Source organism: Drosophila hydei, unplaced genomic scaffold (assembly GCF_003285905.1).
Source record: "Drosophila hydei strain 15085-1641.00,03,60 unplaced genomic scaffold, DhydRS2 tig00000215-arrow-arrow-pilon, whole genome shotgun sequence".
Lineage (NCBI taxonomy): Eukaryota > Metazoa > Arthropoda > Insecta > Diptera > Drosophilidae > Drosophila > Drosophila hydei.
Window position 1 is genome coordinate 213081 of NW_022045687.1, and position 27238 is coordinate 240318.

Sequence of the window (27238 nt, forward strand, 5' to 3'; positions counted from 1 at the left end):
TCTCAAGACAACCTTAATTTTGTACATATTTCCGCTGGAAGCTGTTCTTTCCTGAAGTTTGTACTTAGCCGCAATCATTCAACAATTTACGTTGGATTCTTTCAGCCGACTTCTTCTATATTGTGCTTCAATCATCTTCAATCTATCTTTCGTTAGCCCATCAATCATTGGGCATCAAACTGCCTTCAATCATTGACTTTTCAATCAATCTCACCTTAACGTACGCATCTCAACTCTAGGCTTAACCAGTCCATCTGTATCAAGTCTATATCTAAGCTTAATCAAGCCAAGTCTCTCAATCATTAACTTGACTTAATCCAGTGTGGCTTAACGTCATATTGAGCCATTCGATCAGTGCCTCCTCTGCGGCTATTGTCACCGCTTAGTGGACTTTCTAGAGCATCTTCAGCAGACAACAACCGTCATCAATCTCACCTAGTAGCTCAATCAATGCTTATGACCTTTGCGCTATATTTACGAGCTTTTCGGCAAAGCTTTTAGCTATCATTCAAGCCCAATAACCGCAAAGCTTAACCCCATGCACACACATACACACACACACACGCAAGTCACATTGGAGAGCCGACTGGAGGCTCGTTAAGCGCCTGTTAATGACGCAATTTCCGTGCAGCGACCACCGTGTGCGACCTTTGGGGTCAGAGAATGTTGCCCAATGCACAGCACATACATCGCATATATGTATATATATATATATATATAAGTCTATATATATGTATATATAGCACAACTTCCTCTTCTGGCTAATTAGCTTAGCGCAGTTAAACTGTTTGCTTATTGAACTACACGACTCGCACATTTCTATGGCATCGATGCCTTCAGTAACCCAACTCGATGGGAAGCTCCTCTCTCTCTCTCTCTCTCGCCCACCCATTCTTGTGCTGGGGTGTGGGCTTTGCCAAAATGGCAGACAATAAATAAAACACACACAAACACACAGCTACATATAGAGGGAGAGAGAGCGAGAAATAAAAAGTGGGGATAGAAAGGATAGAACGGTTAGATTGCTGGAATTGCTGTCTACAAAACATGCCACAAGAACAAACATATTATATGGCAGATCCATAGACCCTTGCAACGCATTCCTCTACACACAATTCCGGGCCATTACACTGAGAAATGTGACACAATTTGAATAACATTTAAAATATAAAATTGAGCATCAATTCGGCCCAAGAAATGGGCAACGAAGTGGTTGTTAAACCAGATACCAAAAAATAAATAAAATAACAGCAGTAGCTTTGGCCCCGGGGATACTCTGCATTAAATTGCGATTCGAGTGAAATTGCCAGGGCTTGGGGCGAACGTATTTGATTCGTATATGTATAGTAAAAATTCAGATTTAGATATATTTTATATACGTATATATATTCCTAAGAAACTACCAAAACCTTTTGCCTTCCTTCGAATATTTTCGATTCCTGAAACTATTCATGCAATGTTATAGTTCTCCTTTAAGCTGTTGTATATGTTATACTGTTATACTGTTTTACTGTTATACTGTCATACTGTTATACTATTATACTATTATACAGTTATACTGTTATACTGTTATACTGTTATACTGTTATACTGTTATACTGTTATACTGTTATACTGTTATACTGTTATACTGTTATACTGTTATACTGTTATACTGTTATACTGTTATACTGTTATACTGTTATACTGTTATACTGTTATACTGTTATACTGTTATACTGTTATACTGTTATACTGTTATACTGTTATACTGTTATACTGTTATACTGTTATACTGTTATACTGTTATACTGTTATACTGTTATACTGTTATACTGCCATACTGTTATGTATATATATATATATATATATATATATATATATATACTTAAACACTGCTATATTGTTGTAAACACTTATCTTATATCACTTATATGCATTTATAACATATACAAAGATTGCTGTTTCACTTAGTTTATTTTAAAGGGTATATGTAGATCGAAAGAGCATGAATTTGTAGACCAGCTTCGCTCATTGCCTATGGCTGCGCCTACACATGTTGCTGTGTTTTTTTATTGTTCGAATAACTGAATGAATCTTTGAGCACTCTCACTATCTCCCCCTTCCTCTCCTTCTCCTTCTCACTCTCTTTCTCTCTCATTCATTCTTTTTTGCTCTGTCTGTGTCTGCAGCGTTTTCTACTTTTCTTGTTTGCTTTTCTCATCTCATCTCGTCTTACTTTATTTTATTTTTATTTTTATTTATATATATTTTTTTGTTGTTGTTTTGTTTTTGACTAAATTGCGTAAATTATTGGCATATGTTGTCTTCGGAGCGCGCCAAGAGGCGAGCGCAATGAAACATTTTAACCCTTTTCGTTGGCAACGTCGAGGATGTCGCTGAAATTGACAGTCGCACATTGTTGGGGCGAGGTTGATGCTAGCCCAGATGGAGCAGGGGATAAGGGCGCGTGGGGTGGGGAGGATGGAGAACGGGAGCGTGGTGTGACTTGAGTGGGGTAGCCAGATACTTTGGCATGGCATTTCATTCCACATTCTCCACCCGCCCGCCACGACCAGGCCAGGCCAGGCCCTGCGGCTGCCAGTTGGCTGTCAGTTTTGCTCGCTTCTCGTTTTCGTTTGCCTCGCTCCTTGCGTTCTTGCCTTTTGCCTCGCTTTTGTTTTTTATCATTTATTCCCATTCTTTGGCATTTTATGTGCGCTATTTCGCGATGTAGAACAATAGCCCGACTAGCCGGGCCTGCTCTGGTCTGGACCGGCTTGTAGGACTTGTCTGTCTGCCTGCCTGTTTGCCTGCCTGCCTGCTGGTCCATTCATCCTTCTTCAGCTTGAGCTTCATCTTGGTGTGCTCTTTTGTTACAACTAAACGCGGACTCCGCACTATACTTCATCTGCTGCAGTTACTTTTTTGAGAGAGCGAGAGAAAGAGAAAAAAAGAGGGAGAGTGAGAGTGAGAAGGAGACACCCGCAACCCTTTTTGCTGCTGGTGCTATCCAACTTTATTGTCTTGCCAAAGAAATAGACTTTTAATATACCCGGAGCCTAGCACTGCGCACAATACATGGACTACTATTATATATATATATGTGTGTGTGTGTGTGCTTGGGGTGTAAAGTGAGTGGGTGTGTGTGGAAATATTAGGCACTTTTGCCAGTTCATTGACTTGCCACAACAATAGTTTGAAGTTTGTCTGGCAAAATATGAGCGAACATTTTGGAACCTAACCCGGAAAAAAGGGCCAAGGCACAAGAAGGCGAGAACAAGGTTCGAACAACGCTGGCAACATGAAACCCTAGACATAATGGCCCGGGCGTAGTTGAGCCAATAAACGAAGGGCTTCAACCTGAATGAAAAACATACGAAATGCAATTCAAACAGAACGCGAGGGCGTAAAGACATTGAAAGGATGCTCACTTAGAGCAAAGGTCGAGCAGGTGCAACCGAGGGAAGTGGGATACATGTATATGATATACGCAAGCTACAATAGACAATTGGGAAGCTACAAAATTCAAAGACTAACGAAACAGATGAAAGACGAGCGCAGGAAATGGAAATCTAGTTTGCCATGTCTGGCTGAAAAATCGATGTTTCACTGTAGGGAGAAAACAAATCTGAGCCGAGTCATTCTTCAGTCAAAGCAAGCGTTTGGCACTACAGAGATCTGAAGCGCTCAGGCAACACAAAACAAACGACAAAATAAAAACGAAATTCGAAAGATAATCATATTATTTTTTGGCTAACTTAGAAACCAGAAGCCTCAGCCGAGCCGAGCGGGTATCCGAGCGGTTTTAAGCAGCCAACAACTGAGATGTTTAACAAGAAGCAACAACAGCAGCCGCAGCAGCAGCAGCAGCAGCAGCAGCAGCAGCAGCAGCCAGCTAGCCAACCAGAATTACAGAATTCGAAGGAGCCGAGTTCGGGAGAAAGCGGTGAAAAGGACAACAACAACAACGCCGATAACACCACCAACACCAACACCAACAATAACCACGTCAGCATCAACATCGACAACAACACGGTTGCCGCCGCCGCCATCACCACCCCCCCCACCACCACCACCACCACCACCACAAGCAACAACAATAATAGTAGCGCCACTAGACCTCTTGTCGCTGACAACGCTAACCAGTCACAGGGTGAGAGCACGAGCGTGTTCAAGCAACTGTTTGCTACACTCGAGGCAGAACATCAGAAGCTACAGGGCTTGGAGCTGCGCCGGATCAAACTGACCGAGGAGATGAAGAATCTGCGTGAAATGCTGCAGCAGGAAAATCGTAGACTGCACAGCCAATCTCAGGAGCCGCCGACCAGCGTAGATGCCACACCGAGCAGCTCTACTGCTATCAAGAAGACGACGACAGGCAAGAAGTCGCCACGTAAGTGTAGATCACAGCTAACTCGACCTCTGACTTTCTGTACATCTGCTGCAATATGGCTAGGTCAAGTGGCTGCTGAAACGTCCGAAGGCTTTGCAGTAAGCACGCTGGAAAACTATGACGTTGAGAAGCCGCTGGTGCCGGTGCCACTGAGGCTTGAGGGCCTGCCACGCCCACAAACAGCCGAGCTGATCATCGAGCTGGTTGATTCCAACTCAGCTATCCGACAGCTGCAGACCATCGAATCGTCAGCTCTTTGGCACACACCTGTTACCTCCGTGGATCTGGAAACCTATCTAGAAATGTCGAACATATCCATTGCCCAATCAAGCACTGAGTCTGGAGGCGATCAAGACAGCACCGCAACTGATTGAGCGCATTAACAACAGCACAAGCTGTTAACAAGGCTAGACCAAAGCATGTGCTTAGTACGAATCATATACTATATACCTGGGCGAACCCATCGTAGAGTTTACGAACAAATTTTTAGTATTTCATGCATGTTTGACATTTGCTAAAAAGCCAAACTTATCAAGTTATCACATAAAAAAGATGCCAAGGAAGTTGACTGTGTATATGAGTTGGCAATTGGGAAGGACTTGAAAATTGTTTTCTCGAAATGGATGCTTGATCGAATCGCTTTCTACTTGAAGTTCTTGTGTAATCGATAGTTATCGATCCTGGCACGTGATTTTTACTTAGTTTTTCCCATGCCCCCATGCTCTGCCTGAAATTTCTTCTTCTTTCCTTCTCTTTATTCTTATTCTTCTCTTTCCCTTACTCCTCTTTTCTCGCTCTTTCTCTTTCTTTTTCGTCTCTCTCGCTATGTCTCTCTCTTTCCCTCTCTCCTGTTACTGTTCTGCATTTTGCTTCTAATTTGTATTCAATTTGTAAGCCTTTGTGTTTAGCCTTGTTTGGCTTTGGTCGACTTGCTGCTGCTGCTGCTGCTGCCGCCGTCGTCCATTTCCAAAACAAATTAGTTGCCAACTGTCCGAAACAAATGTTGCGCACAGTTGCGCCCCTCCCAGCGCTCGACTGGCGCCCACTCTCTGTCCTTTGTCCGATATATAAATACATAAAGATTCTATATATAGACGCAATCATACGAAGCTCAGCGTTTCAATCATAACGCTGCTGATGAGCTGGCTGAATACTGAAATGCCGCTGGGACAGCTGGACTTTCGGCTGCTGGCATATATATGCTTCTGGTGTGTGCGGGGCATGAGCTGGGCATATTGATTGGTAGCCTGTGGCCCGCTTCTCCAACTCCTTGTAGTTCGCTTCTTTTTTTTGTTTGCTGTTCGCTACTTCAGGCTTGGACGACTAGGTCAAGAGGTCAGGCCACATGTAGTGAAGGGGCCGCTTGGCAAATTTGTCAGTAGAAATGCGCTCCACTCGAGTGGGCGACGGGTGGCTGGGTGGCTACGTGGCAGGGCTTTGGCATTCCTTCATGTGCCATGCAAATTTCAGTGCACAAAACTTTGTTGCAACAGCCAGCCAGCCAGCCAGCCAGCCTTAGCCAGGCCAACAGCACAGGCTGCCATATTTCGCATATTTTGCAATATTTTTTTTTTATTTTTATTTTCTTGTTTTTTTTTCCCTGCCAGCGCAAATGCACTTGAAGTTTTGTCGTTGTTGCTATTGCTATTTATTGTTGTTGCAGCAGGAAGCCGGAAGCCGTAGCCGAACCCAAACAGAGCGCGGAACTTCTTGCAAGTAAACTAAACTAAACTAAACTCAAACCGAACCAGCGCTAGAGCTGGAACTGGAGCCGAGCGAAGCAAACAACTTTTGCCTGCAGCACCTGTCCCCAAAGGGGCCACTGGCGACGGTGTGCGAAGGGGGTGCGAAGGGGGTGCGAAGGGCAGGCCTAAACCAACAACGCCCACAGAAATTACTTATGTATATTATTGTTGTTGCTCTAAGGGATGGCAGCGGCGGCGGCGAGGTAGGGAAGGGGTCGGGGCACGTCGTGAAGTAGGTCATTAGGGGCGTTCTAGCTGTCCGCCCGCCGGGCTACTTGAATTATTAAATGTTTGTTCATAGAGAACATTTCCCAGGTCCTGCCAGTTGCAGCGACGTTGAAATGCTGAAAACTTTGCCCAAAAATAAAAAAAAAACCATGTGAATCAAAAACTCTCAACGGACTCTTAAATTCAGTTTGCTTTATACCCTGTAAATTGGAAGCAAGGCATATTGGATATTTCCATGTGGATTGCACTTGATTCAGTTTAGATCTCCCTCTATCTCCCTCTCTGTCTGCCTCTTACTAGCGTTGATTACTTAAGTTGCTACAGCATTATTCCCAGGATAACTTCTAGTCGAGCGTATGCTCGTTGCCGAACGCTTATTGAGCAGCAGCTGAACTCAATTGTACTCATATCTTACCAATAATTTTGCAAACTTTAATCGAAGCAAACTTACCTGTGGAAAGGAGAAGAGCACAAAGAAATATTATTAGCAATTAGTTAAAAAGGTAACTGAGGTTAGTGTTTGATATAAGATAATTACTCGGCATTTAATACTAACAATACCTGATCTCAACAGATGAGCAACAGATAACTTAAGCATAAATTTTCAAATATATAAAGTACTATTGAGAGGTTAATATGAACTGATAAAACTAGTGAAACTCCCTTACGGGGTATTTGCATACATGTCAGTTGAATACCTTAATATAGTCTGCCAGGTAATTGTCTTTTAGCTGGCAAAACATTCGACTTGGGGCTGACCAATCCATATGCATATGAGCCTGCTCTGCCTTGGCCACTTTTCGTATTGGAATTGTCCAATAAAAATTAATTGGAGTTTGCATTTAATAGAGCCTAGACCATTCCAATGCTAACAAAATAGCAACGGCTCTAGCATACGCACACGCAGAGCACAAAAAGTGCTAACCCAGTTCAGTTGGCCCAAAAAACGTGGCTTCTGGAGTGTCTTTCTCTCACTCTCCCACTCTCTCTCTCTCTGTCTCTATCTTTTCACTATAGCTGTAGCTGAGTGTGCTGTGCACAATGTATTCACTAGAGCATCATCATAGATGCATCCACTCAGTCGTTGTTATATTGTTGCCAACACCCAACTTCCAACTCCTCGGTTCGTTCTATCTCTCTCTCTCTTTCTTTCTCTACTCGCCGTTGCTCATAAAACTCACTCAAGTAAAAGTACGAATGGTTTTCGATATGAAATGCATGAAACTGACAGCCAAACATATTGCGCCGCATTTTTACCATATAACAACTGCAGCCGGGGGAGTCTCCTCCAATTTCCACCCCCTCCCCACTTCAACCCCCTTTACAGCTTCTACCCCCAGGCCGCTGCTCGGCAACATGTTGCCTGTCTGACTGACTGTTGGTTACCATTTGGCCATTGCCTACCTCGTGCTCTCTTCTTTACGCTGTGCACATTTCGTTTTTGATATGCGAGATATGAGCCTGAGCGCTATTCCTACCGAGCTCCTACCCCCGCCTCCACCCACAAGCCCGCTCATAGCTGCGGACTGGGGCTATTTGGCATTGTTGAAGCTTGTTTTATGAAAAGGAATATACACAATATCCATATGCGACACACGCGCACCACCCACGCCCACACCCACATTTACGTGATATGCAGTTAACCCACTCAACCAAATCCCAACGCCCCGCCCGCGCCCCACCCACTACCCCAGCCTTATCATATCAAAATGCATATTGTACACTCGACAAGATACTCGCGCGCATTATATGAAACGTTCCTCTCCCTCTCTCTTCCTCTCGCTCTCTTAATATGCAACTAGGCAACTCGACGAATGCTTGGTGGGGATGTGGGTGGTTGTGTGGTGCAGTGACTGGCATCTTGTGCGCCACTTCTACCAGGTCAGCCTTTTATATTGTATGCTTAAGAATGGGCATTAAGTTAAGTGGATGTATTCATATTAGCTGTTAACTAGGCTATGAGCTCTTCTAGCTTTGCTCGCTCTTAAAGCCAACTTGTTGCTGAATACTGTTTGACGTTAGCTGGGTTAACCAACACTGTTATCGATAATTCACAAACATACAGAAGCGACTCGATTAAATTAGATTCAAGTTACAGAAGTTTGCGAAAAGTTTATACAAACTTTATTGCAATAAAAAGTAGGGAAATCGAACTTATTGGCGGACACAGAGTATTTCATCGATAGCAATCGATAAATTTCACATATAAGAACAATGGTCATATATAAAAAAGTTGCATATGTTAAGTAAAACTAAAGTTGAATTAAAATTGTATATGAAAGAGCCCATAGACTCAACCCAGTTTCCTTAATTATCGTTATCGATACGTTTATCGATATACTATTTACGCATATTTGACAGACATATTCATGGAATAACTTAATGTATACCGCAAAGAGACGTAGCAAATAGTAAATATAATGTTATCGTTATCGATAAGTCTATCGATACACTTAATATGTATATTTAACTGCCTGTCGGCATATTAATTACATAACTTAATTTAACTTAAATCTTTTAGTTTTTCTTTTTAGTAATTGCCTATCGATTAAGTTATCGATATACATATATTGGCGATATTTACCTGCTCGAATGGTTCGGCTCATGCGCAAAGGGCTCGGCATAAATATTACGCACCGGTGGCACGCGTCGCGGCAATGGAGGCGGCACTGGATTATAGCCATCCATAATTGTATCACAATCGGAGTACTTCATCGATTTCATAGTCATTTTGGTATCGAGTACGTCAAGAGTGGAGTACTTGAATCGTAGTTCGTTCGTTACACTTTTTTATGTCTGTTCGTTATATATTTTGTTTACGTAATTTATGATAATTTCACTTGAGTGCGATTTTATGATTACCGTAATTATTATTGGCCACGTTTGCAGTTCATTTAGCAAAGAATTTCCTTGATGTTGTTGTTGTTTCGGCTATGCGGCTAATAGAGTTCGCTTTCTCGCTCTTCGTTTAGAGCGCGCCCCCGAACTGCTGCACGGCTACACGGCTGGCCAGGGGGCGAGGGTTGCTCAAAACGTTGGCCCTTGGGCGGCGGTGGCGGGGCACTGGCATCGCAGCCGCCGATTGGGCTTTTAATTGAATGCAAATATTCATTTACCTGCAATGCACGCTGTCTCTTTCACTCGCACACGCAGACTCAGATGCACACGCACACGGACACTCGCTCGGTCGCTCGCTCACGCTTTGTTTATGGCCTTCACATATTTTATGTGGCACTTGCAACAACAACACTGACAAAGCCGCGAACAACAGCAACCGCGTGTTGCCACAATGTGTTTACCTCGCTGCTACTTTCGATATTGGCCTGCGGAAAAGGATTAGAGGAAAATTTATATATACATTAAATAGAGCTGTCAAACAGTTGGCAACTTTGTGACCAAATTCCATTTGCGCTTCACGTTTCAATTCCGCTTCGTTTCGTTTCACGGCCGCTTTAACGCATTCTCGACAAATTTATCGATGGCTTTGCAGCGAGTCAACACACAAAAGTTCTTGCATTGAATGAACACTCGCATACAATGGCCAAGTAAATGGCATCTCAAGAAATGAACTAGTTCCAAATCAGTAACTGGAACTATTTGTTAACTGTAACTATTTTGTTTGTGTCGTTTTTTTTTATTTATCGATTATATATTAACACTTCGCATTCTCTCTTTGAGCAAATACAATTTTTAAGTGGAACTAGTTCACTAATGAACTTGTACTTGATCAAACACTGAATAAAGATTATTTAATAAATTAGATTAGAACTTTTCGCATTCTAATTTTGAGCAAAAATACAAATTTTAATTGGAACTAGTTCACAAATAAACGTATTGTTTATCTGCTGGTTCTTTTAGTTCATCTCATGATCTGCATAACATGCATCACTCTGTGCTAAGCTTGATTTAGATGTCAAACATAGCCAGACTTAGCCTCAATGTAACCTAACCTCACATAAGATCAACTAAACTCCCATTATCTTTATCTCTACATCGAACTCAAAGCAAAATTCGAGTTATGATTCAATTTAAGTATAGTTTCAATGGACTCTTTCATGTCGGTACCGGTTCAGAGCTGGAGCCAACTCTTCCATTTATGTTCGAGCTATCTAAAAATCGATACATCCCGATGGCAAATGCATCAATTAACGCAGCTAGTTCAACTGCAAATGCCAAAAGAATGGAAAATACCTTATGCGCCAGTAAAGATTCCCAAAATGGGATTATCTACCACTTGTCCAAATGCTGCCACAAAACACACACACACGCACACACACAGATGGCGAGCGAGAGAGATGAAGCAGTTAGATTAGAGGGAGCGAGAGCCACACACACACAAACACTTATTTCCGGCTATTTTGCGGAATGCAGCTATGTGAAATAATTTCGAGTATCGATTTTAATTTTTCGTTCTCAAACGCAGCTCGATTCGAAATCATCGTTTGGCTTGGCCTCCACCGCCCCAGAAAGCAAGCCCCAAAGAATAAAGTAAATCCGCAGCAAATGGACGCATAAAATTTTGGGTGTGTGTGCCACGCCCACCTGCGCCTTGACTGCACAAACAATCACAATAAGTGTGTGCACCCGTATTTGTATCTGTAGCTCCAGAGTCGTATTTGTATCGGCATCTGTAAATGTATCTATAGCTATAGCTGTAGCTGTAGCTCGAGCTGTGTTGCCTGTATCTATATGCCAAGTTAGCAACTCGCTTCTAGCCGTTTGCCCAACATATTTGTTACACTTGCTGCTGCTACTGCTGCTGCTGCTGCTGCTGGCATTCGGCCTGCCTGCGAGCTGTTGTTGTTCTGTGTATCTGACGCTTGTATCTCTCTAATCACAAAATCCCACCCATGATGTACAACAACAGCAACACCAATATTCAAAGTCATCGTGTAATATTGAAAAAAAAGCAAAGCGAGAGAGAGTGAGAGAGGGAGTGGGAGGGAGATGCAGAGGGGGAGCGGCAGCCAAAGGATGAGGCGAAGGGGCTGGCAGTTGTTGTGGCCAGACGTAACGAAAGCCATTGCCAAACAATTTCAAATCTAATCCGTTATTGTGGTCGAAAAAAGCTTGCAGTGTGAGTGTGTGTGAGTGTGCAAGATACATTCGAAACGGCGTGGCGCACATCTAGAGGATTTTCATTTCAAATTAAATTTATGAGATGGCAGAAAAATTGAATTACAAAACGTGGCGCGAAGCCACCGGTCGCGCCGGCCGACAAAACCGAGTAGCTCTTGTGCTGTTGCGCGCGCGACACCTCAAATGAACCGCAAGTTATGGATACAAGACGCAAGATACAAATACATCCGCTAGATGCACACGCAGTGGACCGCAAAACAGCACTAAATGTGTATCGAACGCAGCTATGCAACTAATTTTCCATTAATCAAAGGCACACAGAGGGCGGCCGGCTGGCTGACCAATGTGGGCGTGCCACATTAATTAACACGCACAAACAGACATACGCACACATGCACACGTCATGAGCTTGCATATTCGCATCGCCACCACTTGCCACAGCTAACTAACAGATACAAGATACATTTGTATCTTTCGGCCTGTACGCTCAGCGTGTCGCTTAACCATCAGCGGCACTAACGAAAATAATTTCACGTTCATTAAAGCCAACAAAAGCAAACGGCGAAGCGTCATTTCTCATCGATTCGTTTGTGTCGATTCTTGCAAGGCGCCTCAAAATATTTCAACACGCGTCAACAGCTACGCCAGTCATTTCTGTCATGGTAATCAGCTAATTGCCCAGCGACGACAGCGAAGACAGCGTCTTCCAGCAGCGCCAGCATCGCCAGCATTGCCAAAATTGTTACGAATTCATTGACAAGTGGCAAAAAGGAATTAAATTAATTGGAATTTTGACATTTACCAGAACAATTTGACAACGGCTATCGAAATTTTACAGCTCAAACTGCTGATGTTATAATTGCTCAACTTTGCTCAACCGCAGATATAGCCAGCTCAACTGGCTTGAGCTCTCCTCTCCCTCTTACTCTGTCTTCCCAGCATTTGATATCTCACTTTTCCTTTTATAATTTAATCTATATTATTCCAAGAAGCTCTTCGTGTTGTCGCTCACAATTGTGGCTCTTGCATTAGCGTTTTGAGTGCGTCAACATTCCAGCTGAACTGCAACTGGCATCTCGAGCTGCCTCTGTGCAGTTCCTGTCCTGTTCATTTTTGGGCCCAGGCATATCTAAAGATTTAGTGGCCACAAACACGAAACGCTGGCCCGGCGTCTTAACTTGGCTAACAACGCTAAGCTAGTCATGACCATACCCCATAGCATGCCCAGGCCCGCCTCTGCTCGGCAAGCTGTCATTAATCTCTGCCTGCGCTGGCTACCAGTTCGCTGCACTCAGCCAAACAACCTACGCAAAAAATGCAGCGCGAAAAGAAGGCATGCCTCAAGTCCGGCTGATAGCTGAGCAAAGAAGCAAAGAAGCAGCGAGGCAGCGAGGCAGCAGTCGCAGCCGCAGCCGCAGCACTTGGCCTGGCAGTTGATGCTGCATCGTTTGTTGTTCAGCTGAGCTGCTCCTTAAATTTTGTTTTGTAGTGCAAATCATGTTCACGCCCCCCGCCTGCCTCCCGAAAAAAAAAAAAACAAAAAACAACAACAAGCCACAACAACCAGAAGAGAAAGAAGAAGCAGAAGATGAAAATATGTTGCCAAATGCTACCAAACGAGTTCGAAGCAGGTTTATGTTTGTCTCATACCCTGTAAACTACTGGACAAGCTGGGCATGCCAAACAGACATCGCTTAGAGTAAAAAAGGCTCTTATAACTAATGATTCCCAAGTAAAGCTACACAGGCTGAGGCAACAGCTCAACACTTCTGGATGAGGTACATCAATCTCAGTTCATTCATTCCACTTTCATTAAACACTTCACTCTCTACAGGGTAACTCTGTGGCTGCTTTAAGCTTCTTGCTGCTGCTGCTGCTTCTTCTTCTTATATTTTGGCCAAGCCAGTTTTAGGCTGAGGCTTGAAACTGGTTTCCATTGCCAGCGCGTTGCGACTAGCGAATCCCTTCAACCGCCGCCTCGATCTCCGCCCAGCTGAGCCAGTTGCTGCCCCACGCCTCGCTCTGTTGCAAAGGCAATTAAAATTCGATTCTTATAATATTTATGAACATTTACGAAAATAAAACAATTAAATGACGTTCAAATGCTGATTGTTTATAAATAAATTGCTGTTTAATGAACGGGCCACTGTCGTGTGTGTGGCTAGCGTGGGAGGGGGTGGCATGCAACACATTTCCTTGCCGCACATTTGCCACAAATGTCAAAAATAATCATCACGAGCAACACGGCATTTCATTTGACAACATACGCGGGCCCCAGCCTACTCAGCCCCCCGCTCTATGCCACCAACTCCCAAGCTCAACATAAACGCCCCACTTCTCAGCTGCCATTTGGCGATCCCCCCACACTCTATCTCGCTTCTTGCCCTCAGCCACGCCCAGCAAGACAAACCAAAGGGTTACCCAAAACATTTTTATGTGTGGATTTTATTTTTTGAGCCGTCTGCTTGTTATTGCTTCCAGCGAGCGTCGAGCGGGACGAGGGGGCTCAACATTTTTCGGAAAAAATGTTTTCAGTTTTTATGAGTGGGAAGTGCGTGCCGGTCGGCGCTCAGCGAACTGCAGCTGAAGCTGCCGAAGATCTTGGGGTCTCCCCTTGCTTGCTTTTCGTTCAGTTCATATAAAATATGTTTTTCCAATTAGCGTTTATTTGGTTTTTCATTTTCTGTTTTATGTTATGCCTGATAAACAACGGCAACAACAACAAGAACAACAATTAAACCAGCAGCAGACGCTGCCTAACGGCCCAAAGCAACAAAAACAAACTGTGAACTGTTCCAACGAAAGTGTCGTCGAAGTTCATACTGTGGCATGTGGCTGGGGCAGCGCCAGAGGGAGGGCGAAGGAGAGAGAGAGACGGAGAGTGGCGCACAACAAGCAGCTGCATTGATTTGAGGCCAGCTAATTGGCCAGAAGAAGCTGTGAAAAATGTGATTTGAATATCAAGAAGAAGAAGATGAAGTAGAAGAAGAGGAGGAGAATCAAGAAAACCTGTTCAAAATGAATCGAATTCTTAGAATACTGTCAGATCGTATCGTATCTGACCCATATGAAATAGATCAGCAGATAATATCTTACATAACTCTAGAGCTTTGAATCTGAAGTTTGTCTATTGTAACTTAACTGTTCACAATTGAAAGTCTTCTTGTAAGTTCAAGGCAGATCGTGCCAAATGTAGCTAGAATCGAGATCTACAAATCATATATAAACTTTTTAATGATGATCTTCGGTTACTCAAAGAGATCTAAATTCTAAACTGAAAATCAAAATAAGCAAACTTTATGGAAAATTAAGTTTGGCTGCATTAAGTTTTTCCAAATGTTAAATCGTAAGATTAAATTGATATCTTGGGATAACAATCAGTTGGCTGAATGCATGGCTGGGAGTTGGGAATGCAGCGCGGCCCTACCATATACGCGTTCATTACATGATCTCTGTTCCACTCTCTGCCGTTTCCTCGGTGGAACTGCACATAAATTAACGCCCCTGTCATATGCAGGCGCATTTCAAGGTCTTGCCACAGTCGGAAAGACAAACAACCTTAGCTCTGAGCGGAGGAAGGGCGGCAGAGCAGCGTGGCGGGCCCCCATTGCATAAGGTAGCGCAAGGGAGGCCCGAAGAGAGGCGGAGAAGCAGCTAGGGTCTTAAGTACAACCGCAGGCTGCCGCACGCACGCGTTTCGCATCGGAATGAGAATGGGAATCAGAGTTGCGGCTGACTGTGGCTGTGGCTGGGTTCGAGTTCGGGATCCCGAGTTGCATTCACTTTTTGTTTAAATATTTTGCGTGCCTTGAGATTTATGCGATCTTTGCTTGTTGTCGTTGTTCTTGCTATATCTTTACTATATGTAGACATGAGTATGCATGTGTGCATGTGTGTGTGTGTGTGCAAGTAATTCTCACTCCTCTCGTTGCTTGAATGCGAATGCCTCATCTACTGCGTGGCATTTATTTGTCTTGAAAGTTTTATTGCTTTTAAATTTATGAGTTCTTGTCGCATGTTCCCGACCAGCGCAGACCAAATCGTAATGAAGATTAACATAATGATGATGATGATGATGATCAACATCACCATCCGCAGCAGCCCCTCTCTGCGCACATGTCACAGCAAAAGTGTTCACACCTCTGAAATTATGAAGCCAGCTCCTAGTTGCCAGCCACATGTGGCCCAGCAGCCTCAACTGTTGATTGACTGATGCTACGATTCGGTTAGGTTGAGGTCTCTTGATAATTAAATGCATTAGTTAACACCTTTGGCTATCAATGGATATTGGCTTTGAATCCAGACATCTTTTATAGTTCTTTAAAACTGTTTCCAGATTTGCTTGCATAGCCAGCGTGAGGCCTTCATCGAATTGTGTCCGAAATTTGAGCAAAATCTAGAGAGATTTTACGGTTCTTAAGTCTAATGAGGCAAGAACTAAATTTTAAGTCTATTGAGGTGCTATTTCCTCTCCACATCTAGACGAATCAGCTAAATATGATAGAGAGGACACCGGGTACATCAAGTTCTTTCAGTCATTACAAACTGACTCCGGGGAATTCACAGGAAATTTGTTTTCTTCGTAACAGATTAAAGTCAATTAATAATAAAACCACAAGCATTTCAGTCGACAAATCCCACGAGGTCACCTTAAATGGCATACATATAATTCCCTGGAAAATCAAATGAAAAAAGATAAAAAAAAAAATAAAAGCAGACTCAAAAATAAATCTACTTCAAGGGGCAAGAAAACATCTTGTCAAAAGTCAAAGTTTACATTTGCGGACGGCCTTATACAGGTTGAAGCGCAGCGACACACACAAGAACACACACACACACACACACACATGCTAAGCGGCAGGCGAAAAAGAATTTAACGGTTCTGACAAAGGGCCGCCCGCAGTTATGAGTTTGGGGCTGGGTGAGTGACTCGTGTCTGCTGCTCTGCTGTAAGATTAAAATCTTTGAAGGCATTTCATAAATATGAAAAATGGTGACTACTAACTAAAAATAACAACAACAACAATAGAAGCAACAATAAAGCTTGATAAGCGCCAGAAAGGGGGCAGCTAAAGTTCGTCGGCTGCTTGGATATACATGTATATATAAGGGTGGGATGATGTTGCTAAAAATGTTAATATTTATTGAAAGCATCAAAACTTCAAATTGCTTAAAAGAAAAGGAGAGAAAGAGAGTGGTTGTAGGAGGGGCGTATGTGGAGCAAACAAGCGTCTGCTTCTTCTTGTGTTTTATTACAACAAAAGAGTGCACAAGATTAACAAAAGAAGCTGAGAAAAGCAGCTGGTCTAGCCGAATACTGAATACCCTAACATAAGCCATATCATTTATATAAACTATGCCTTAAATGGATTAGATATGTCTGATATATGCAGCATTGTTCATAAAAATAGTAGTGCTGCACTACTCAAGCCAAATGAAAAGATATATAAAAACCTGAAGCCGACAAGAGCAGCTGGGATAGTCAAGCACTGAATGTCCAGATTTATATAGAGTCTATGGCATATAAAGTAAAGATATATCTGATACTGATACAGTCAGAAAAACATATCTTTTATCTGAAACTCACTCAGTTTAATAAGCTCTTACAGCATAAAATTATAATAGAAATATAATAGTATATTATAATATATATATAAAAGAAAAGTGTTCAATCTGCCTTTAGCATCAACAAAAATTTATTTTATTTTTCATGCTACAGCTTTTGAAAGTATATATAGATATATATATATCTGGCTGTAATCTATCATCAGCCATGACAGAATTATAATACCCAACGCAAGCGTAGCAAATAAGAAAGAAAGTGAATAAAGTACGCGCAGCATAATAAAAAGTTAAGCTTACGCACACAGAGACTCTCGCACACTCGAACACACTCGCACACACACATGCACACATATGACAAAAGAGCAATTTGTTATTTAATGAAACTGAAAATGAAATAAGTCGACAATGCTGCAGGAAAAAGTAAAGATACACACAGCGAGTCGAAGAAGTAACTTGCAGATACAAAGATACATCAAGTGAAGCTACTGCGAAAGAGATGAAAAAAAAATACACACACAAGCAGCGTAGCTAGAAGATGAAAAGCATTAACACAGCGCATGCAAATGGCAAATGCACACACATATACACACACACACGTATGTTTTATATGTATAGAAGAGGAACTGCTTTGACTTCTGTGTACAAGCAAAACATAGAAGAGATTGCAGGCCACATATTACTTAAGGTCCAGGGCAAAGCCTAAGCAGCGACGGCCTGGGATTTTCATGCCTTTGATTGCTATCAACAACAACAATAACAACAACAGCAGCAGCAGCCACAGCAACAAACACACACTTACATACACACAGCTCGTAAAAGCCAAGGAAGCAAGCACGAGCATAGCGCCCAAAATGTATTTGTATCTTTGACATTAAGCGAACAAAAAGTTGAGCTAATAAAGCAAGAGCAGACACACCACCCAGTCGCACCACCCAACAGCACCAGCCCATGCCCATTTGCTGTCCACATTTCTCTTATTGTTGTTTAAGCAGCGCTAAGTGAAAAAAGTTGTTTTGTCAAAACATTCGAACAATTTTTGGTGTTTTTTTTTTTTTTTTTTTTTTTTGAGGGCGCGCGCAGGACACGTTATGGCGCGCCGTAATCCTGAGAAAAGCAGATACCGCAAATGCTCGCGACTTTTGGGCGTGGCTGAAAGGCCCTAATCGAGGAATTTAAGGCAAATTTAAGAAGTACGAAACACATTTGTACAACTTTTTAAAAGCTACAAAACAAAAATGAAAAAGTTCAGCTTCGTTTTAATGGAAATAGATTGGGATAATCCAATGAAGTTTATTTACCAATGTTTCAGGGCGACGAATGAAGCTGGTGCGAGATTCAATCAGTCATAAAACAAGAATATGATATTGAAAGTTTTCCTTTTCTGAATAAAAGATTGCTGTATATAGAAAATATATTGAATTAAATGTAGTTTCGAGTATACTCTAATAATTTGGGTGTTATCGATATCATTATCGATACTTTATAAAGCGCAGTTCATTGAATGTTGTATTGACTGTTGTACACATAAGACATATATCTAGAAGAATATGCTGTTCAGGACAATTGTAGGTTCTTTAAATGTTATCGATATTATTATCGATACTCGATTTGCGCTTTACATAGCTAAAATGATTGATAACTAGATTCATTGGCGAAGATATCTAGAATGAGGACAATTCTAAGCTCTTTAAATGTTATCGATATCGATACGCGATTCTCGATCAATTGACTGACAAATTGAACATCGATACTTGATTTGATTTTTATAAGCTGCAGCTCCTTTATAATGAGATGATCATCACTTATCGATATCATAATCGATGGTCGATTATAGCTTTTCTCTCCAGACAGATCAGGTATCTAGCAATTGATGTCTTCATGCAACACACTGAATTGTTTAAGGAATTCCATGAACTCTCAAAGAACTTCACTAGCTAATCAACAAACATATCTGATATTACTGTTATTCTCGTTCTTTTTTATAGGAAAATGTTGCCATAAATGCTGCTCGTAGCGACAAGCTTGACCCATTCACATTCCCATTCCCGTTCCCATTGAATTTGCATAGAAATTGTAGTTTTTAGCTGCACATGAGGCACATCCTAAATTTTGCTTAATTTCATTGTCGTTTTATAGTTTATTTATGTTCGATGCTTAGTTGGCTGTGCAGTAAGTCATGAAATCGATAGGCCATTTGATGAGTTGATTGCTTTGATTGCCTCGCTGCGACTCGAGAAACAGCCCATCAAATGGCTCGACAGCTTGTTAAAGTATAACAAGAAACGGAGGGCGAGAAAACGAAATACGAAATACAATGAGGAAGAAACTTGAAACATGGTTGCATCTGCTCGGCCCACACCAAATTTGATCGTGTCATGCACAAAAGATGTGAAAAGAAAACCTTTTTTTTTTCAACTCAACAATCACAATGACAAGAGAGTTCGCCCCCACACAAATCGCAGAGACATTTGTCGCTTCAGCAATCACCAAAGCGAGCCAAAGGGTGAAGGAAATTGGGGAGCCGAAGAGCCAAAGAAAGTAACGTACGTTGCGCTTCAGCGACCGCTGTAACAAGCCCGATTTGCCCGAAATAGCTAAGCCCCTGTACCCGGCACAAAGATCAACGGCAGACCGCCTGGTAGGGAAATAAAACTCCGAGCCGAGCTGATCCGAGCCACACACAACGCCTAGACGGCTGCTTAAGCTGGCAAGTATCTGGGAATCTGGGATCGGGTCGCTCTGTTCTTCGTCTTCTTCTTTATTCTTTTTTTTGTGTTGGTATCGTGTGTCGCATTGAGCTTGTTGCGAGCCGAGTGGCTCGTTAACGTCAGCTCTGCCCGAGTTTCGAGAGGTGTTAAAAAACCAAACATAGTTGAAATAAAACTGCTGCTGCTGCTTTGATCAGCTTATCAGCTGAAGAGATTGTTCAAGGTTTTGCATTTCAAATGAGGCAAACACACACACAGCAGATCTGCTGGGATAGCTACATGGGGCATGCCCCACAGCTAAAGAGATAAGACCAAACGATAAACTTTGATGCCACACATTTGCATGCCAAACGAGTCTAAAACGGAGCAGATCTGCCACCAGTTAGCCATGACTTAGAGCCGTCTAAAAAATTTAACAACAAATTCCTAATTGATGAATTAGTAGAGGAAACATAACAACGCCAAAGTGGATTAGCAAACGCCTGAGAAATGGTTGCAATAAAATTTCCGGAATGATGCAGACAAGTGAAAAGAATCTTGAGTCGAACTTCATGTACTTCACTCTTAGCTTTATTATGATTTTTGTGGAACTTGTTTATCCAATCTTATAATCGCAGCTTCATACATCAATTGCCTATAAAACTCGCATAGTTATTGAATCGTATCATTTTATAGACTTCAGTGGATCAACCCCAATTTGAACTGCAGCATATCTCTCTCATTGAATCTCAGCAGCTGCTCGATTTATGCTATACTATATAGTCTCACTTTATTGGCACATCCATCAGCAGGACGCTGGCTGCAAAACGTTTTACACATCATAAAGGCGTCAAGAGTGCCATAATAATTATCAGACGCATATGACTCGTACCACAGACGCAGAAGCAGAAACAGAAACAGAACCATTAAAATGAGGAGGGCCGTTGGGTGGGGTAGAAAAGAAAAACGGCAAATGTGGAGAATTATTAAAAACACAGACCCGAAAACTTGCTCATAAAATGAGCTGCATGGCAAATAAAACAACTTTTCGAATGCGCGAGAGAAAATAAAAAAAAAAAGAAAAGAGGAAAAACTATTACAAACAAAGTGCTTTGGTTCATGTCGAGGGCAGCCCGCGCAATGCCGCGCAACCCTCTGGCAAACACACACTCACACATGTGTATATACAAGTAAATATATATATATATATATATGTCTATATACACACTCCCCTAGCCCCCTTTGTACCCCTTCCAAACAGCTGGCACGGGTGTTGATTGGCATGTTCGGCTGACTCTCGTGTGGCACTTGCCAGCGCAATTAGGCGGCCATTGCACTAGTCTAGGGTCCACAGCCCCCACTCTCTCTCTACACATATATTCGAGATACTCTTCATATCCATTTCTCGGATTGCTGTTGAAAATTTGATGGGTCGACAAAAGAGCAGCAGCCGCAGCCACAGACAACGTTGCTTCTTCATTAGCAAATGCATTCTAATAAGTGTGGCACCAACTCAGACTCTATTCTTCTTCTTATTATTATTATTATTATTCATTTTCTACAAGTGCTTCTTATTTTTGAGCAAGAGTTCAACTAACTAGGCCAAAAAGTTGGACCCACATACGAGTTTCTCTTAAGAAATTACACTAACATAAAAGAAAAAGCAACAAAAATACATTTAAAGACCATAAAAATACCGACAAATTAATTGACCACTATGAAATACTACTGCATTTTACATTGTCAACTTTTAAAGAAATATTTATAATGGTATTCTATATTTTTTGGTATTTAAAGAAAAATACTAAATAAAAATACTGTGAAAATACCAAAAAAAAACACAAATACTACTAAAATCATATATATATAAATTTATAATATGCATGCTAATTTCTTAGGCAATTAAGTATTTTATAAGTATATTTGTTGGTATTTTTTTTTTTTTGGTATTTTCTAATCATTAACACCGACAGACTAGCGAAGCAAAAAAAGATTAGCAAATGCTGATAAAACTACCATTTGGTAAAAGAAAACTATTTAAGTTGAAATTTTTTCGGTATTTTTCCCTTTGGTATTTTGCATGTAATTTGAACTGCAAATGAAACATTTTGTCAAGTTATTGAACTTCCGAGTCTGAATCTCAGTCAACAAAGCTGTGAATGGTGCAGAAGCAAATGCCAGCAGATGCTTATGTCAATATGTGAGGCACACACAGCAAGACAGAGAGACCAAGAGCGAGCGAAAGAGAGAGAGAGAGAGAGAGAGAGATACGTCTATTGCAATTTCTATTTGAGCTTGTGCTTAAGCATTTTATTTGCATTTTGCCTGGCAATGAATGAAAATTTGTACACACATGCAAATTGGCTGGCGCGAAAGAGAAGGCCATGCAGATGGAGCGAGAGGCAGATAGCAGAGGTTGCGTCTGGGCATAAGGAACTCGAAGCTGACAGCCCAAAATGACAAACTGGCTGCCAGTGCGACGTTGCCAACGTGACAACTGCAACAATAATTGGCATAGCGCCAGCTATTCAGGTCCATTGATGAAAAGCAGCCATACGAACCGAAATGATACAGATGCAGCTATAGCTAGATTCAGATACAGATACAGATAGAGATAGAGATCCAGAGACGCAACTCATTCGGCAACGTTTTAAATTTAGCTACATGAATTTCCGCCGCAACTTTTCTGCTTTTTGGATTTTTATTTTCTTTAGTTTGTTGTTTTTTTTTTTTCTTTCATTTTTTCTGTTTATATAAATAAAAGCAAATGAAGTGAAATATTTTGTCGACTTCCGCTCGTAATCACCAATTAGTAATGCCACACTGACAAATATGCCAACAAAAACGAAAAGTTTGAAAGCGTTTGAGGCTACGCGGAGGGTTGGACCTTTGATATATGATTTCTAATAAATTGCTGCGGCCCAAGCATCGCATCTTGCAAATGGGCCAAAAGTTGGGTCACACTTTCAAGCGCTCGTCATTAGTCAAAGAAACATTCAAATTCAGCAACTCGACGGCGACAGCTACACACATAGATACACATAGCTGCAGATACATAGATACTTAGATACATAGCCGTAGCTGTCGCTGCCACACTTTGCGCGCTCTCAAATCTAGCAAATCGAAGTGAATCCATTGGAACGCGCATTGCCCTGGGGACCACTTTGCAGGCGACGCAATAAAAATCTATCTGTAGCTCTGTGTGAATGTATCTGTGCATGTATTTGTATCTTTTTCGCTGCTAGCTTGAGAAAATGGCCAAAAAATTAAATAAAAATAGCTAAAATGGCCGCCGCAGGCCCTGGCACGCCCTCGACAGCCGCAACACGCCTCGCCGCCCCTTGCGCTCCTCTTCTATTGTTTTTGTTGCTGTTTGGCTATTTGCGTGCTTTCCGTTTGGCTGATTCTTTGGCTTCGCACTTTTTTTTGGCATTGGGTTTGAGTTTAGCGGCTTTTGCGGCTTTTCGATTTTGGCCAATGACTGCGCCGCTGACCAGTTGCCAATCAATCGATTGCCTCTAAAAACAGCAAAAACAGCAACAAACTCTTAAGCACAATGGCCTTCCCCCAAATAGACGAACCCGCCCCCTACCCATCGCTCCACTAGTTGGTTTGTTTTTTTTTCTCTTCTTTCATTCGCATAGATCAAAGCGTTGCGAATGCAAAGCGCTTGAGAAATGCGCCCAAGTATGGTGTGTGTGTGTGTGTGTGTGTGTGTGTGTGTGTGTTGAGTGTGTATGCCTCATGTCTCATTTCTTTTGATTCTCGAGTGGGTGCGCAGAGGTGACGACTGTCTGAACTACAATACGTTTCCCTCCCCTCAGAAACTCTGTCTTCGGACATTTTTCATTGGATTTGAACTGCTCGCGGCACAGTTTCTACCCGTTCGCACCAAGTGTTGCTCTATTTGAGGTCTATACATAATTCCACCTAACACCCAGCGCCTTCATTTCGTGACCCCAAACAGGGCCAATAAAAATGTTTTACAAAAAATCAAACTTAATTTTGTGTTCTATAATTCGAAGTGGGAAATCTTTGCCCACTCTCAATTTTTAGACATTTATATATAATTGCTGTTTAACATTTTGGGCATTTACTGTATAAACAACTTCGTCAGTGTCGAGTGATTGCTAATTGGCTGCTGATTGATTGCTCGCTGATTGACGCAAGGTTTCAGCTCACTGATGTCCGCGTTTTACCTAGCCGCAGTCTCTTTTGCCGTTAGATTTCACTACTAAGCGCGGAAAATAAGTGAAAGATTGAGTTGAATATAGAAAACTTCTTTAAAATTATAAAATTTCAGCCGCCCGTTCGGTCGTCTGTTCCTTCATAATGCCGTCCGATCCTCAGTCTGTCTATCCGTCCGCCCGTGTAGACTAGCCCAGACCAAAACTCTATATGGTATATGGCTAGATGAATGTTAAATAATAATTCAACTACCTATATATCACATATATATGATGCAAATCATTATGTCTAACAGCTTCCTTCCATTTTTTTACTCAGTCTCTTTCAATTTCGGAATTCATAAATTAATATGTTAAGTACTTTTACTTTTCCTATTAAATATTAATTGCTTAAGCATTTTAATGGCAAAATTAAATTATTAAATTTGGGAAATCAATTGCTGCATGTGACAAATCACATGGCAGCCACACACTGAGAGCGCTGGGGCGATACGCTTTGCTGTCTTTGCCAGCAGAAGCCGCAATGCCAAAAACTGAACGCAAATTTCTTGTAATGTCTTTGCGGTTGTTGTCAGTTGGTTGTAGCTTGGTTGTTGTTGTTGCTGCTGTTCCACGCATATTAATGAAAATCGTTTAAGTGTCTCTGTGGAGTGGGTGTAGCGGCTGTTGCCTGTAGTCTAGAGAGACGTGAAGTGTGTGTGTGCGAGGCATGCCGCATGCGGCACGCGCGCATAAATATCAGCAGGCAACAAGCAACGGCAGCAGCGGCAGCAAAGCAATTGGCAATTCGGTTTGTAGCTGAAGAACACTCAATGAGAATTAAAGCAATTTCCTGTGCCAATTTTAAAAAGAAGAAACTAAATGAAAATAAAATGACAGCGACAAAGACAGAGATGGAGATGGAGACGGGCATAGAGACAGCGACAGAGACAGAGATAGCAGCACGCAAAATCAACAAGAAGCAGAAATGCACGAATTTGTCAACTGGGAAGCCGCCATTCATAGATATTTAATTAGCAAACAGAGTGTGATAGACAGATAGAGAGAGCGAGCGAGAGAGAAGAGAGGGAGATGGCAATGTAAATTGGCAATAATCTGAAAGGCAGTGCAGTGCAGTCCCTGGCGACGTCGAGAGGCAACAAAGTAAATGAAGATGAGCACTTCCTGCAACAAAAGCGACAACAACAACCAGAAACAGCCGCCGCAGCATCCACAGAACAAACCAGCTAGACAGAGACGGAGATAGAGAGAGAGAGAGCGCGAGAGAGATGAAGCAGGCAACGGCAGCTAAAGATACGAGCACATTTTTAATCGAGTGCAACATCATGAATGGCAGAAGCCGCCGTCAGTTTTGTTTGTTTGCACAGAGTGTATGTGTGTGTGTGTGTGTATCTTTTATACGAATGAGTTAAATGCTACGCTCGAGTTGAGTGAGTGATGCATCCCAGGGCGCATCCGTAAGATAAACAGGCGCAGCACGCAACGTTTAACTTTTAATTTGCAGCTGCACAGCTCACTGTGCGTGTGTGAGTGTGTGTGTGCGTGTGTGTGCGTGTCTTATGCTATGTTGTGGGTGCCTTATACACCGCACACCGCACACAAAGGTCATGGACATGCGACGTTGCACAAATTTAATGCTTAAAATCATTAAGAAACATTTCGCAGTTACGTGCAAAATATATAAAGAAGAAGAATAAAAAAAAAGAAAAGCTGCACACGAATCAAACATGAAATACCCTAGATGACATTGAATAGTTGCATCAAAGATCATTATCATATTATATTCACTGAAAGCAAGTTTATAAAATTTCCTCTAAGTTTATTAATATTTTTAAAATTTTTGTTTGTTTATTATTAATTAAATTTCATGAAATATATTTCATATTTTTTCATTTATAAATTGTTCATTGTCTTTAGGTATTTTTTGAACTATTATTTTTTTAATTTTTTAATTTTTTTTTATTTATATTTTTTTAAATTTAAAATTTTTTTTTATATTTTTTATTTTGTTTTTTATTTATAGTTTTAAAATTTTTTATTTTATTTATATTTGAAATTACATACATTTTTGTTTTTATTTTTATTTTTATTTCTGGGTACCATTTTTTAATTAATTTATTTTTTATTATTATTTTAAATTAATTAAATATTAATTTTATATAACTTTATATATTATACGCAGCTAATTAATCGTTCAAATCTTGCTATATGTTTGAATAGCAGCTAGAGCAAATTTCTATCAACCAAACCCAGTTACTCCAGACTCGTGCATCATACCCGCTGCAGAAGAATTGAATTGCTTTTGAAACAGGAAGCAGCAGGAGCTGTTTTTCTGGGCGCGTCGCCAGTTTGTCTGCCAGAAGTTGTTGTTGCGCCCACGGCCCAAAACAAAACAACAACAAACACTCAAAAATAATGCAGAGAATTGTGTTCAATTAAGCGCACTAAATGACAAAACTTTTACAGTTGAATGAGAAGTGTATGATAAACATATGTAAGAGAGAGGGAGCGGGAGAGGAAGAAAGATATAGCCACAAGACTGAAAAGATTTTGGAGTTACGTTCGGTTAGATAACATATTTGAGCAGACTCTTAGATAGGTATACCAAAATAATAACTCTATCTCTCTCTGTATATATTGAGACATAAAATGCTTTATATAAATTCAAGTCTTCAAGTCTAATCATAAACTAATATGCATGAATTGCTTCCATACTTATCTTAATTTCATTTCAATTCCCATTAATAGATTAATCATAATTATTTTTATGTTTTATTGACGTAGTTTTGAGTGCTTGACTTATGGCCGCTGTTTTATAGCTATTTTAATATTTGACATAAATAATTTTTCGTTTTCATTTTCATTTGTTGCCCTAATATTTATTAGTTTTTTCTTGGAATCAGCATAGGTCTACGGCCTCTTGAAGTGCTGCTGCTTATCTTAAACTCCTAGCTTGTTAGATTAAGTGAGCTGTCTGTGGGCAGCTTCAAAGTATCTTTGCCTTCAAGTTTATCAAAGAACACGAATGGAACCAGCGGGTGCGAGTGGCAGGGCGCGGTGGATCGCTCTCCAGAACTGGGCCAGCTAAAGGCAGCTATGGCGTTGTCTGGGCGAGCAATTCGATTGAAGAATTTTGCATTCAGCTGAATATCAGCCGAATGGCACTTCATGTCCAGGCGATTACATATGTGCACACACTTACAGCTACTATTTGGCATAAGGAGGCCAAGCGGAAGAGCTCGAGTTGTTCAACAATTTCTAAATGATTTAACTTGCCCAACACTTAAGCAACTCTCATAAAAAGAAATATGAAAACAAAGTCAAATCGAATGCGAAATGAATGTGCGTGGCCCGCAGCAACAGATTGAGACT

At 41.4% G+C, this 27238-nt stretch overlaps 1 protein-coding gene across 1 annotated transcript in view; it reads right to left on the reverse strand.

Annotated features, from left to right (window-relative positions):
• The window catches only part of LOC111598861 (teneurin-a), a 168811-nt gene that overhangs the window by 123756 nt on the left and 17817 nt on the right, over positions 1-27238 (reverse strand). The window contains exon 2 of the mRNA XM_023314305.2: positions 8933-9671. Coding sequence (XP_023170073.2) covers positions 8933-9078 — 146 coding nt within the window. The 5' untranslated portion in view covers positions 9079-9671. The remainder of the gene's footprint in view (positions 1-8932; positions 9672-27238) is intronic.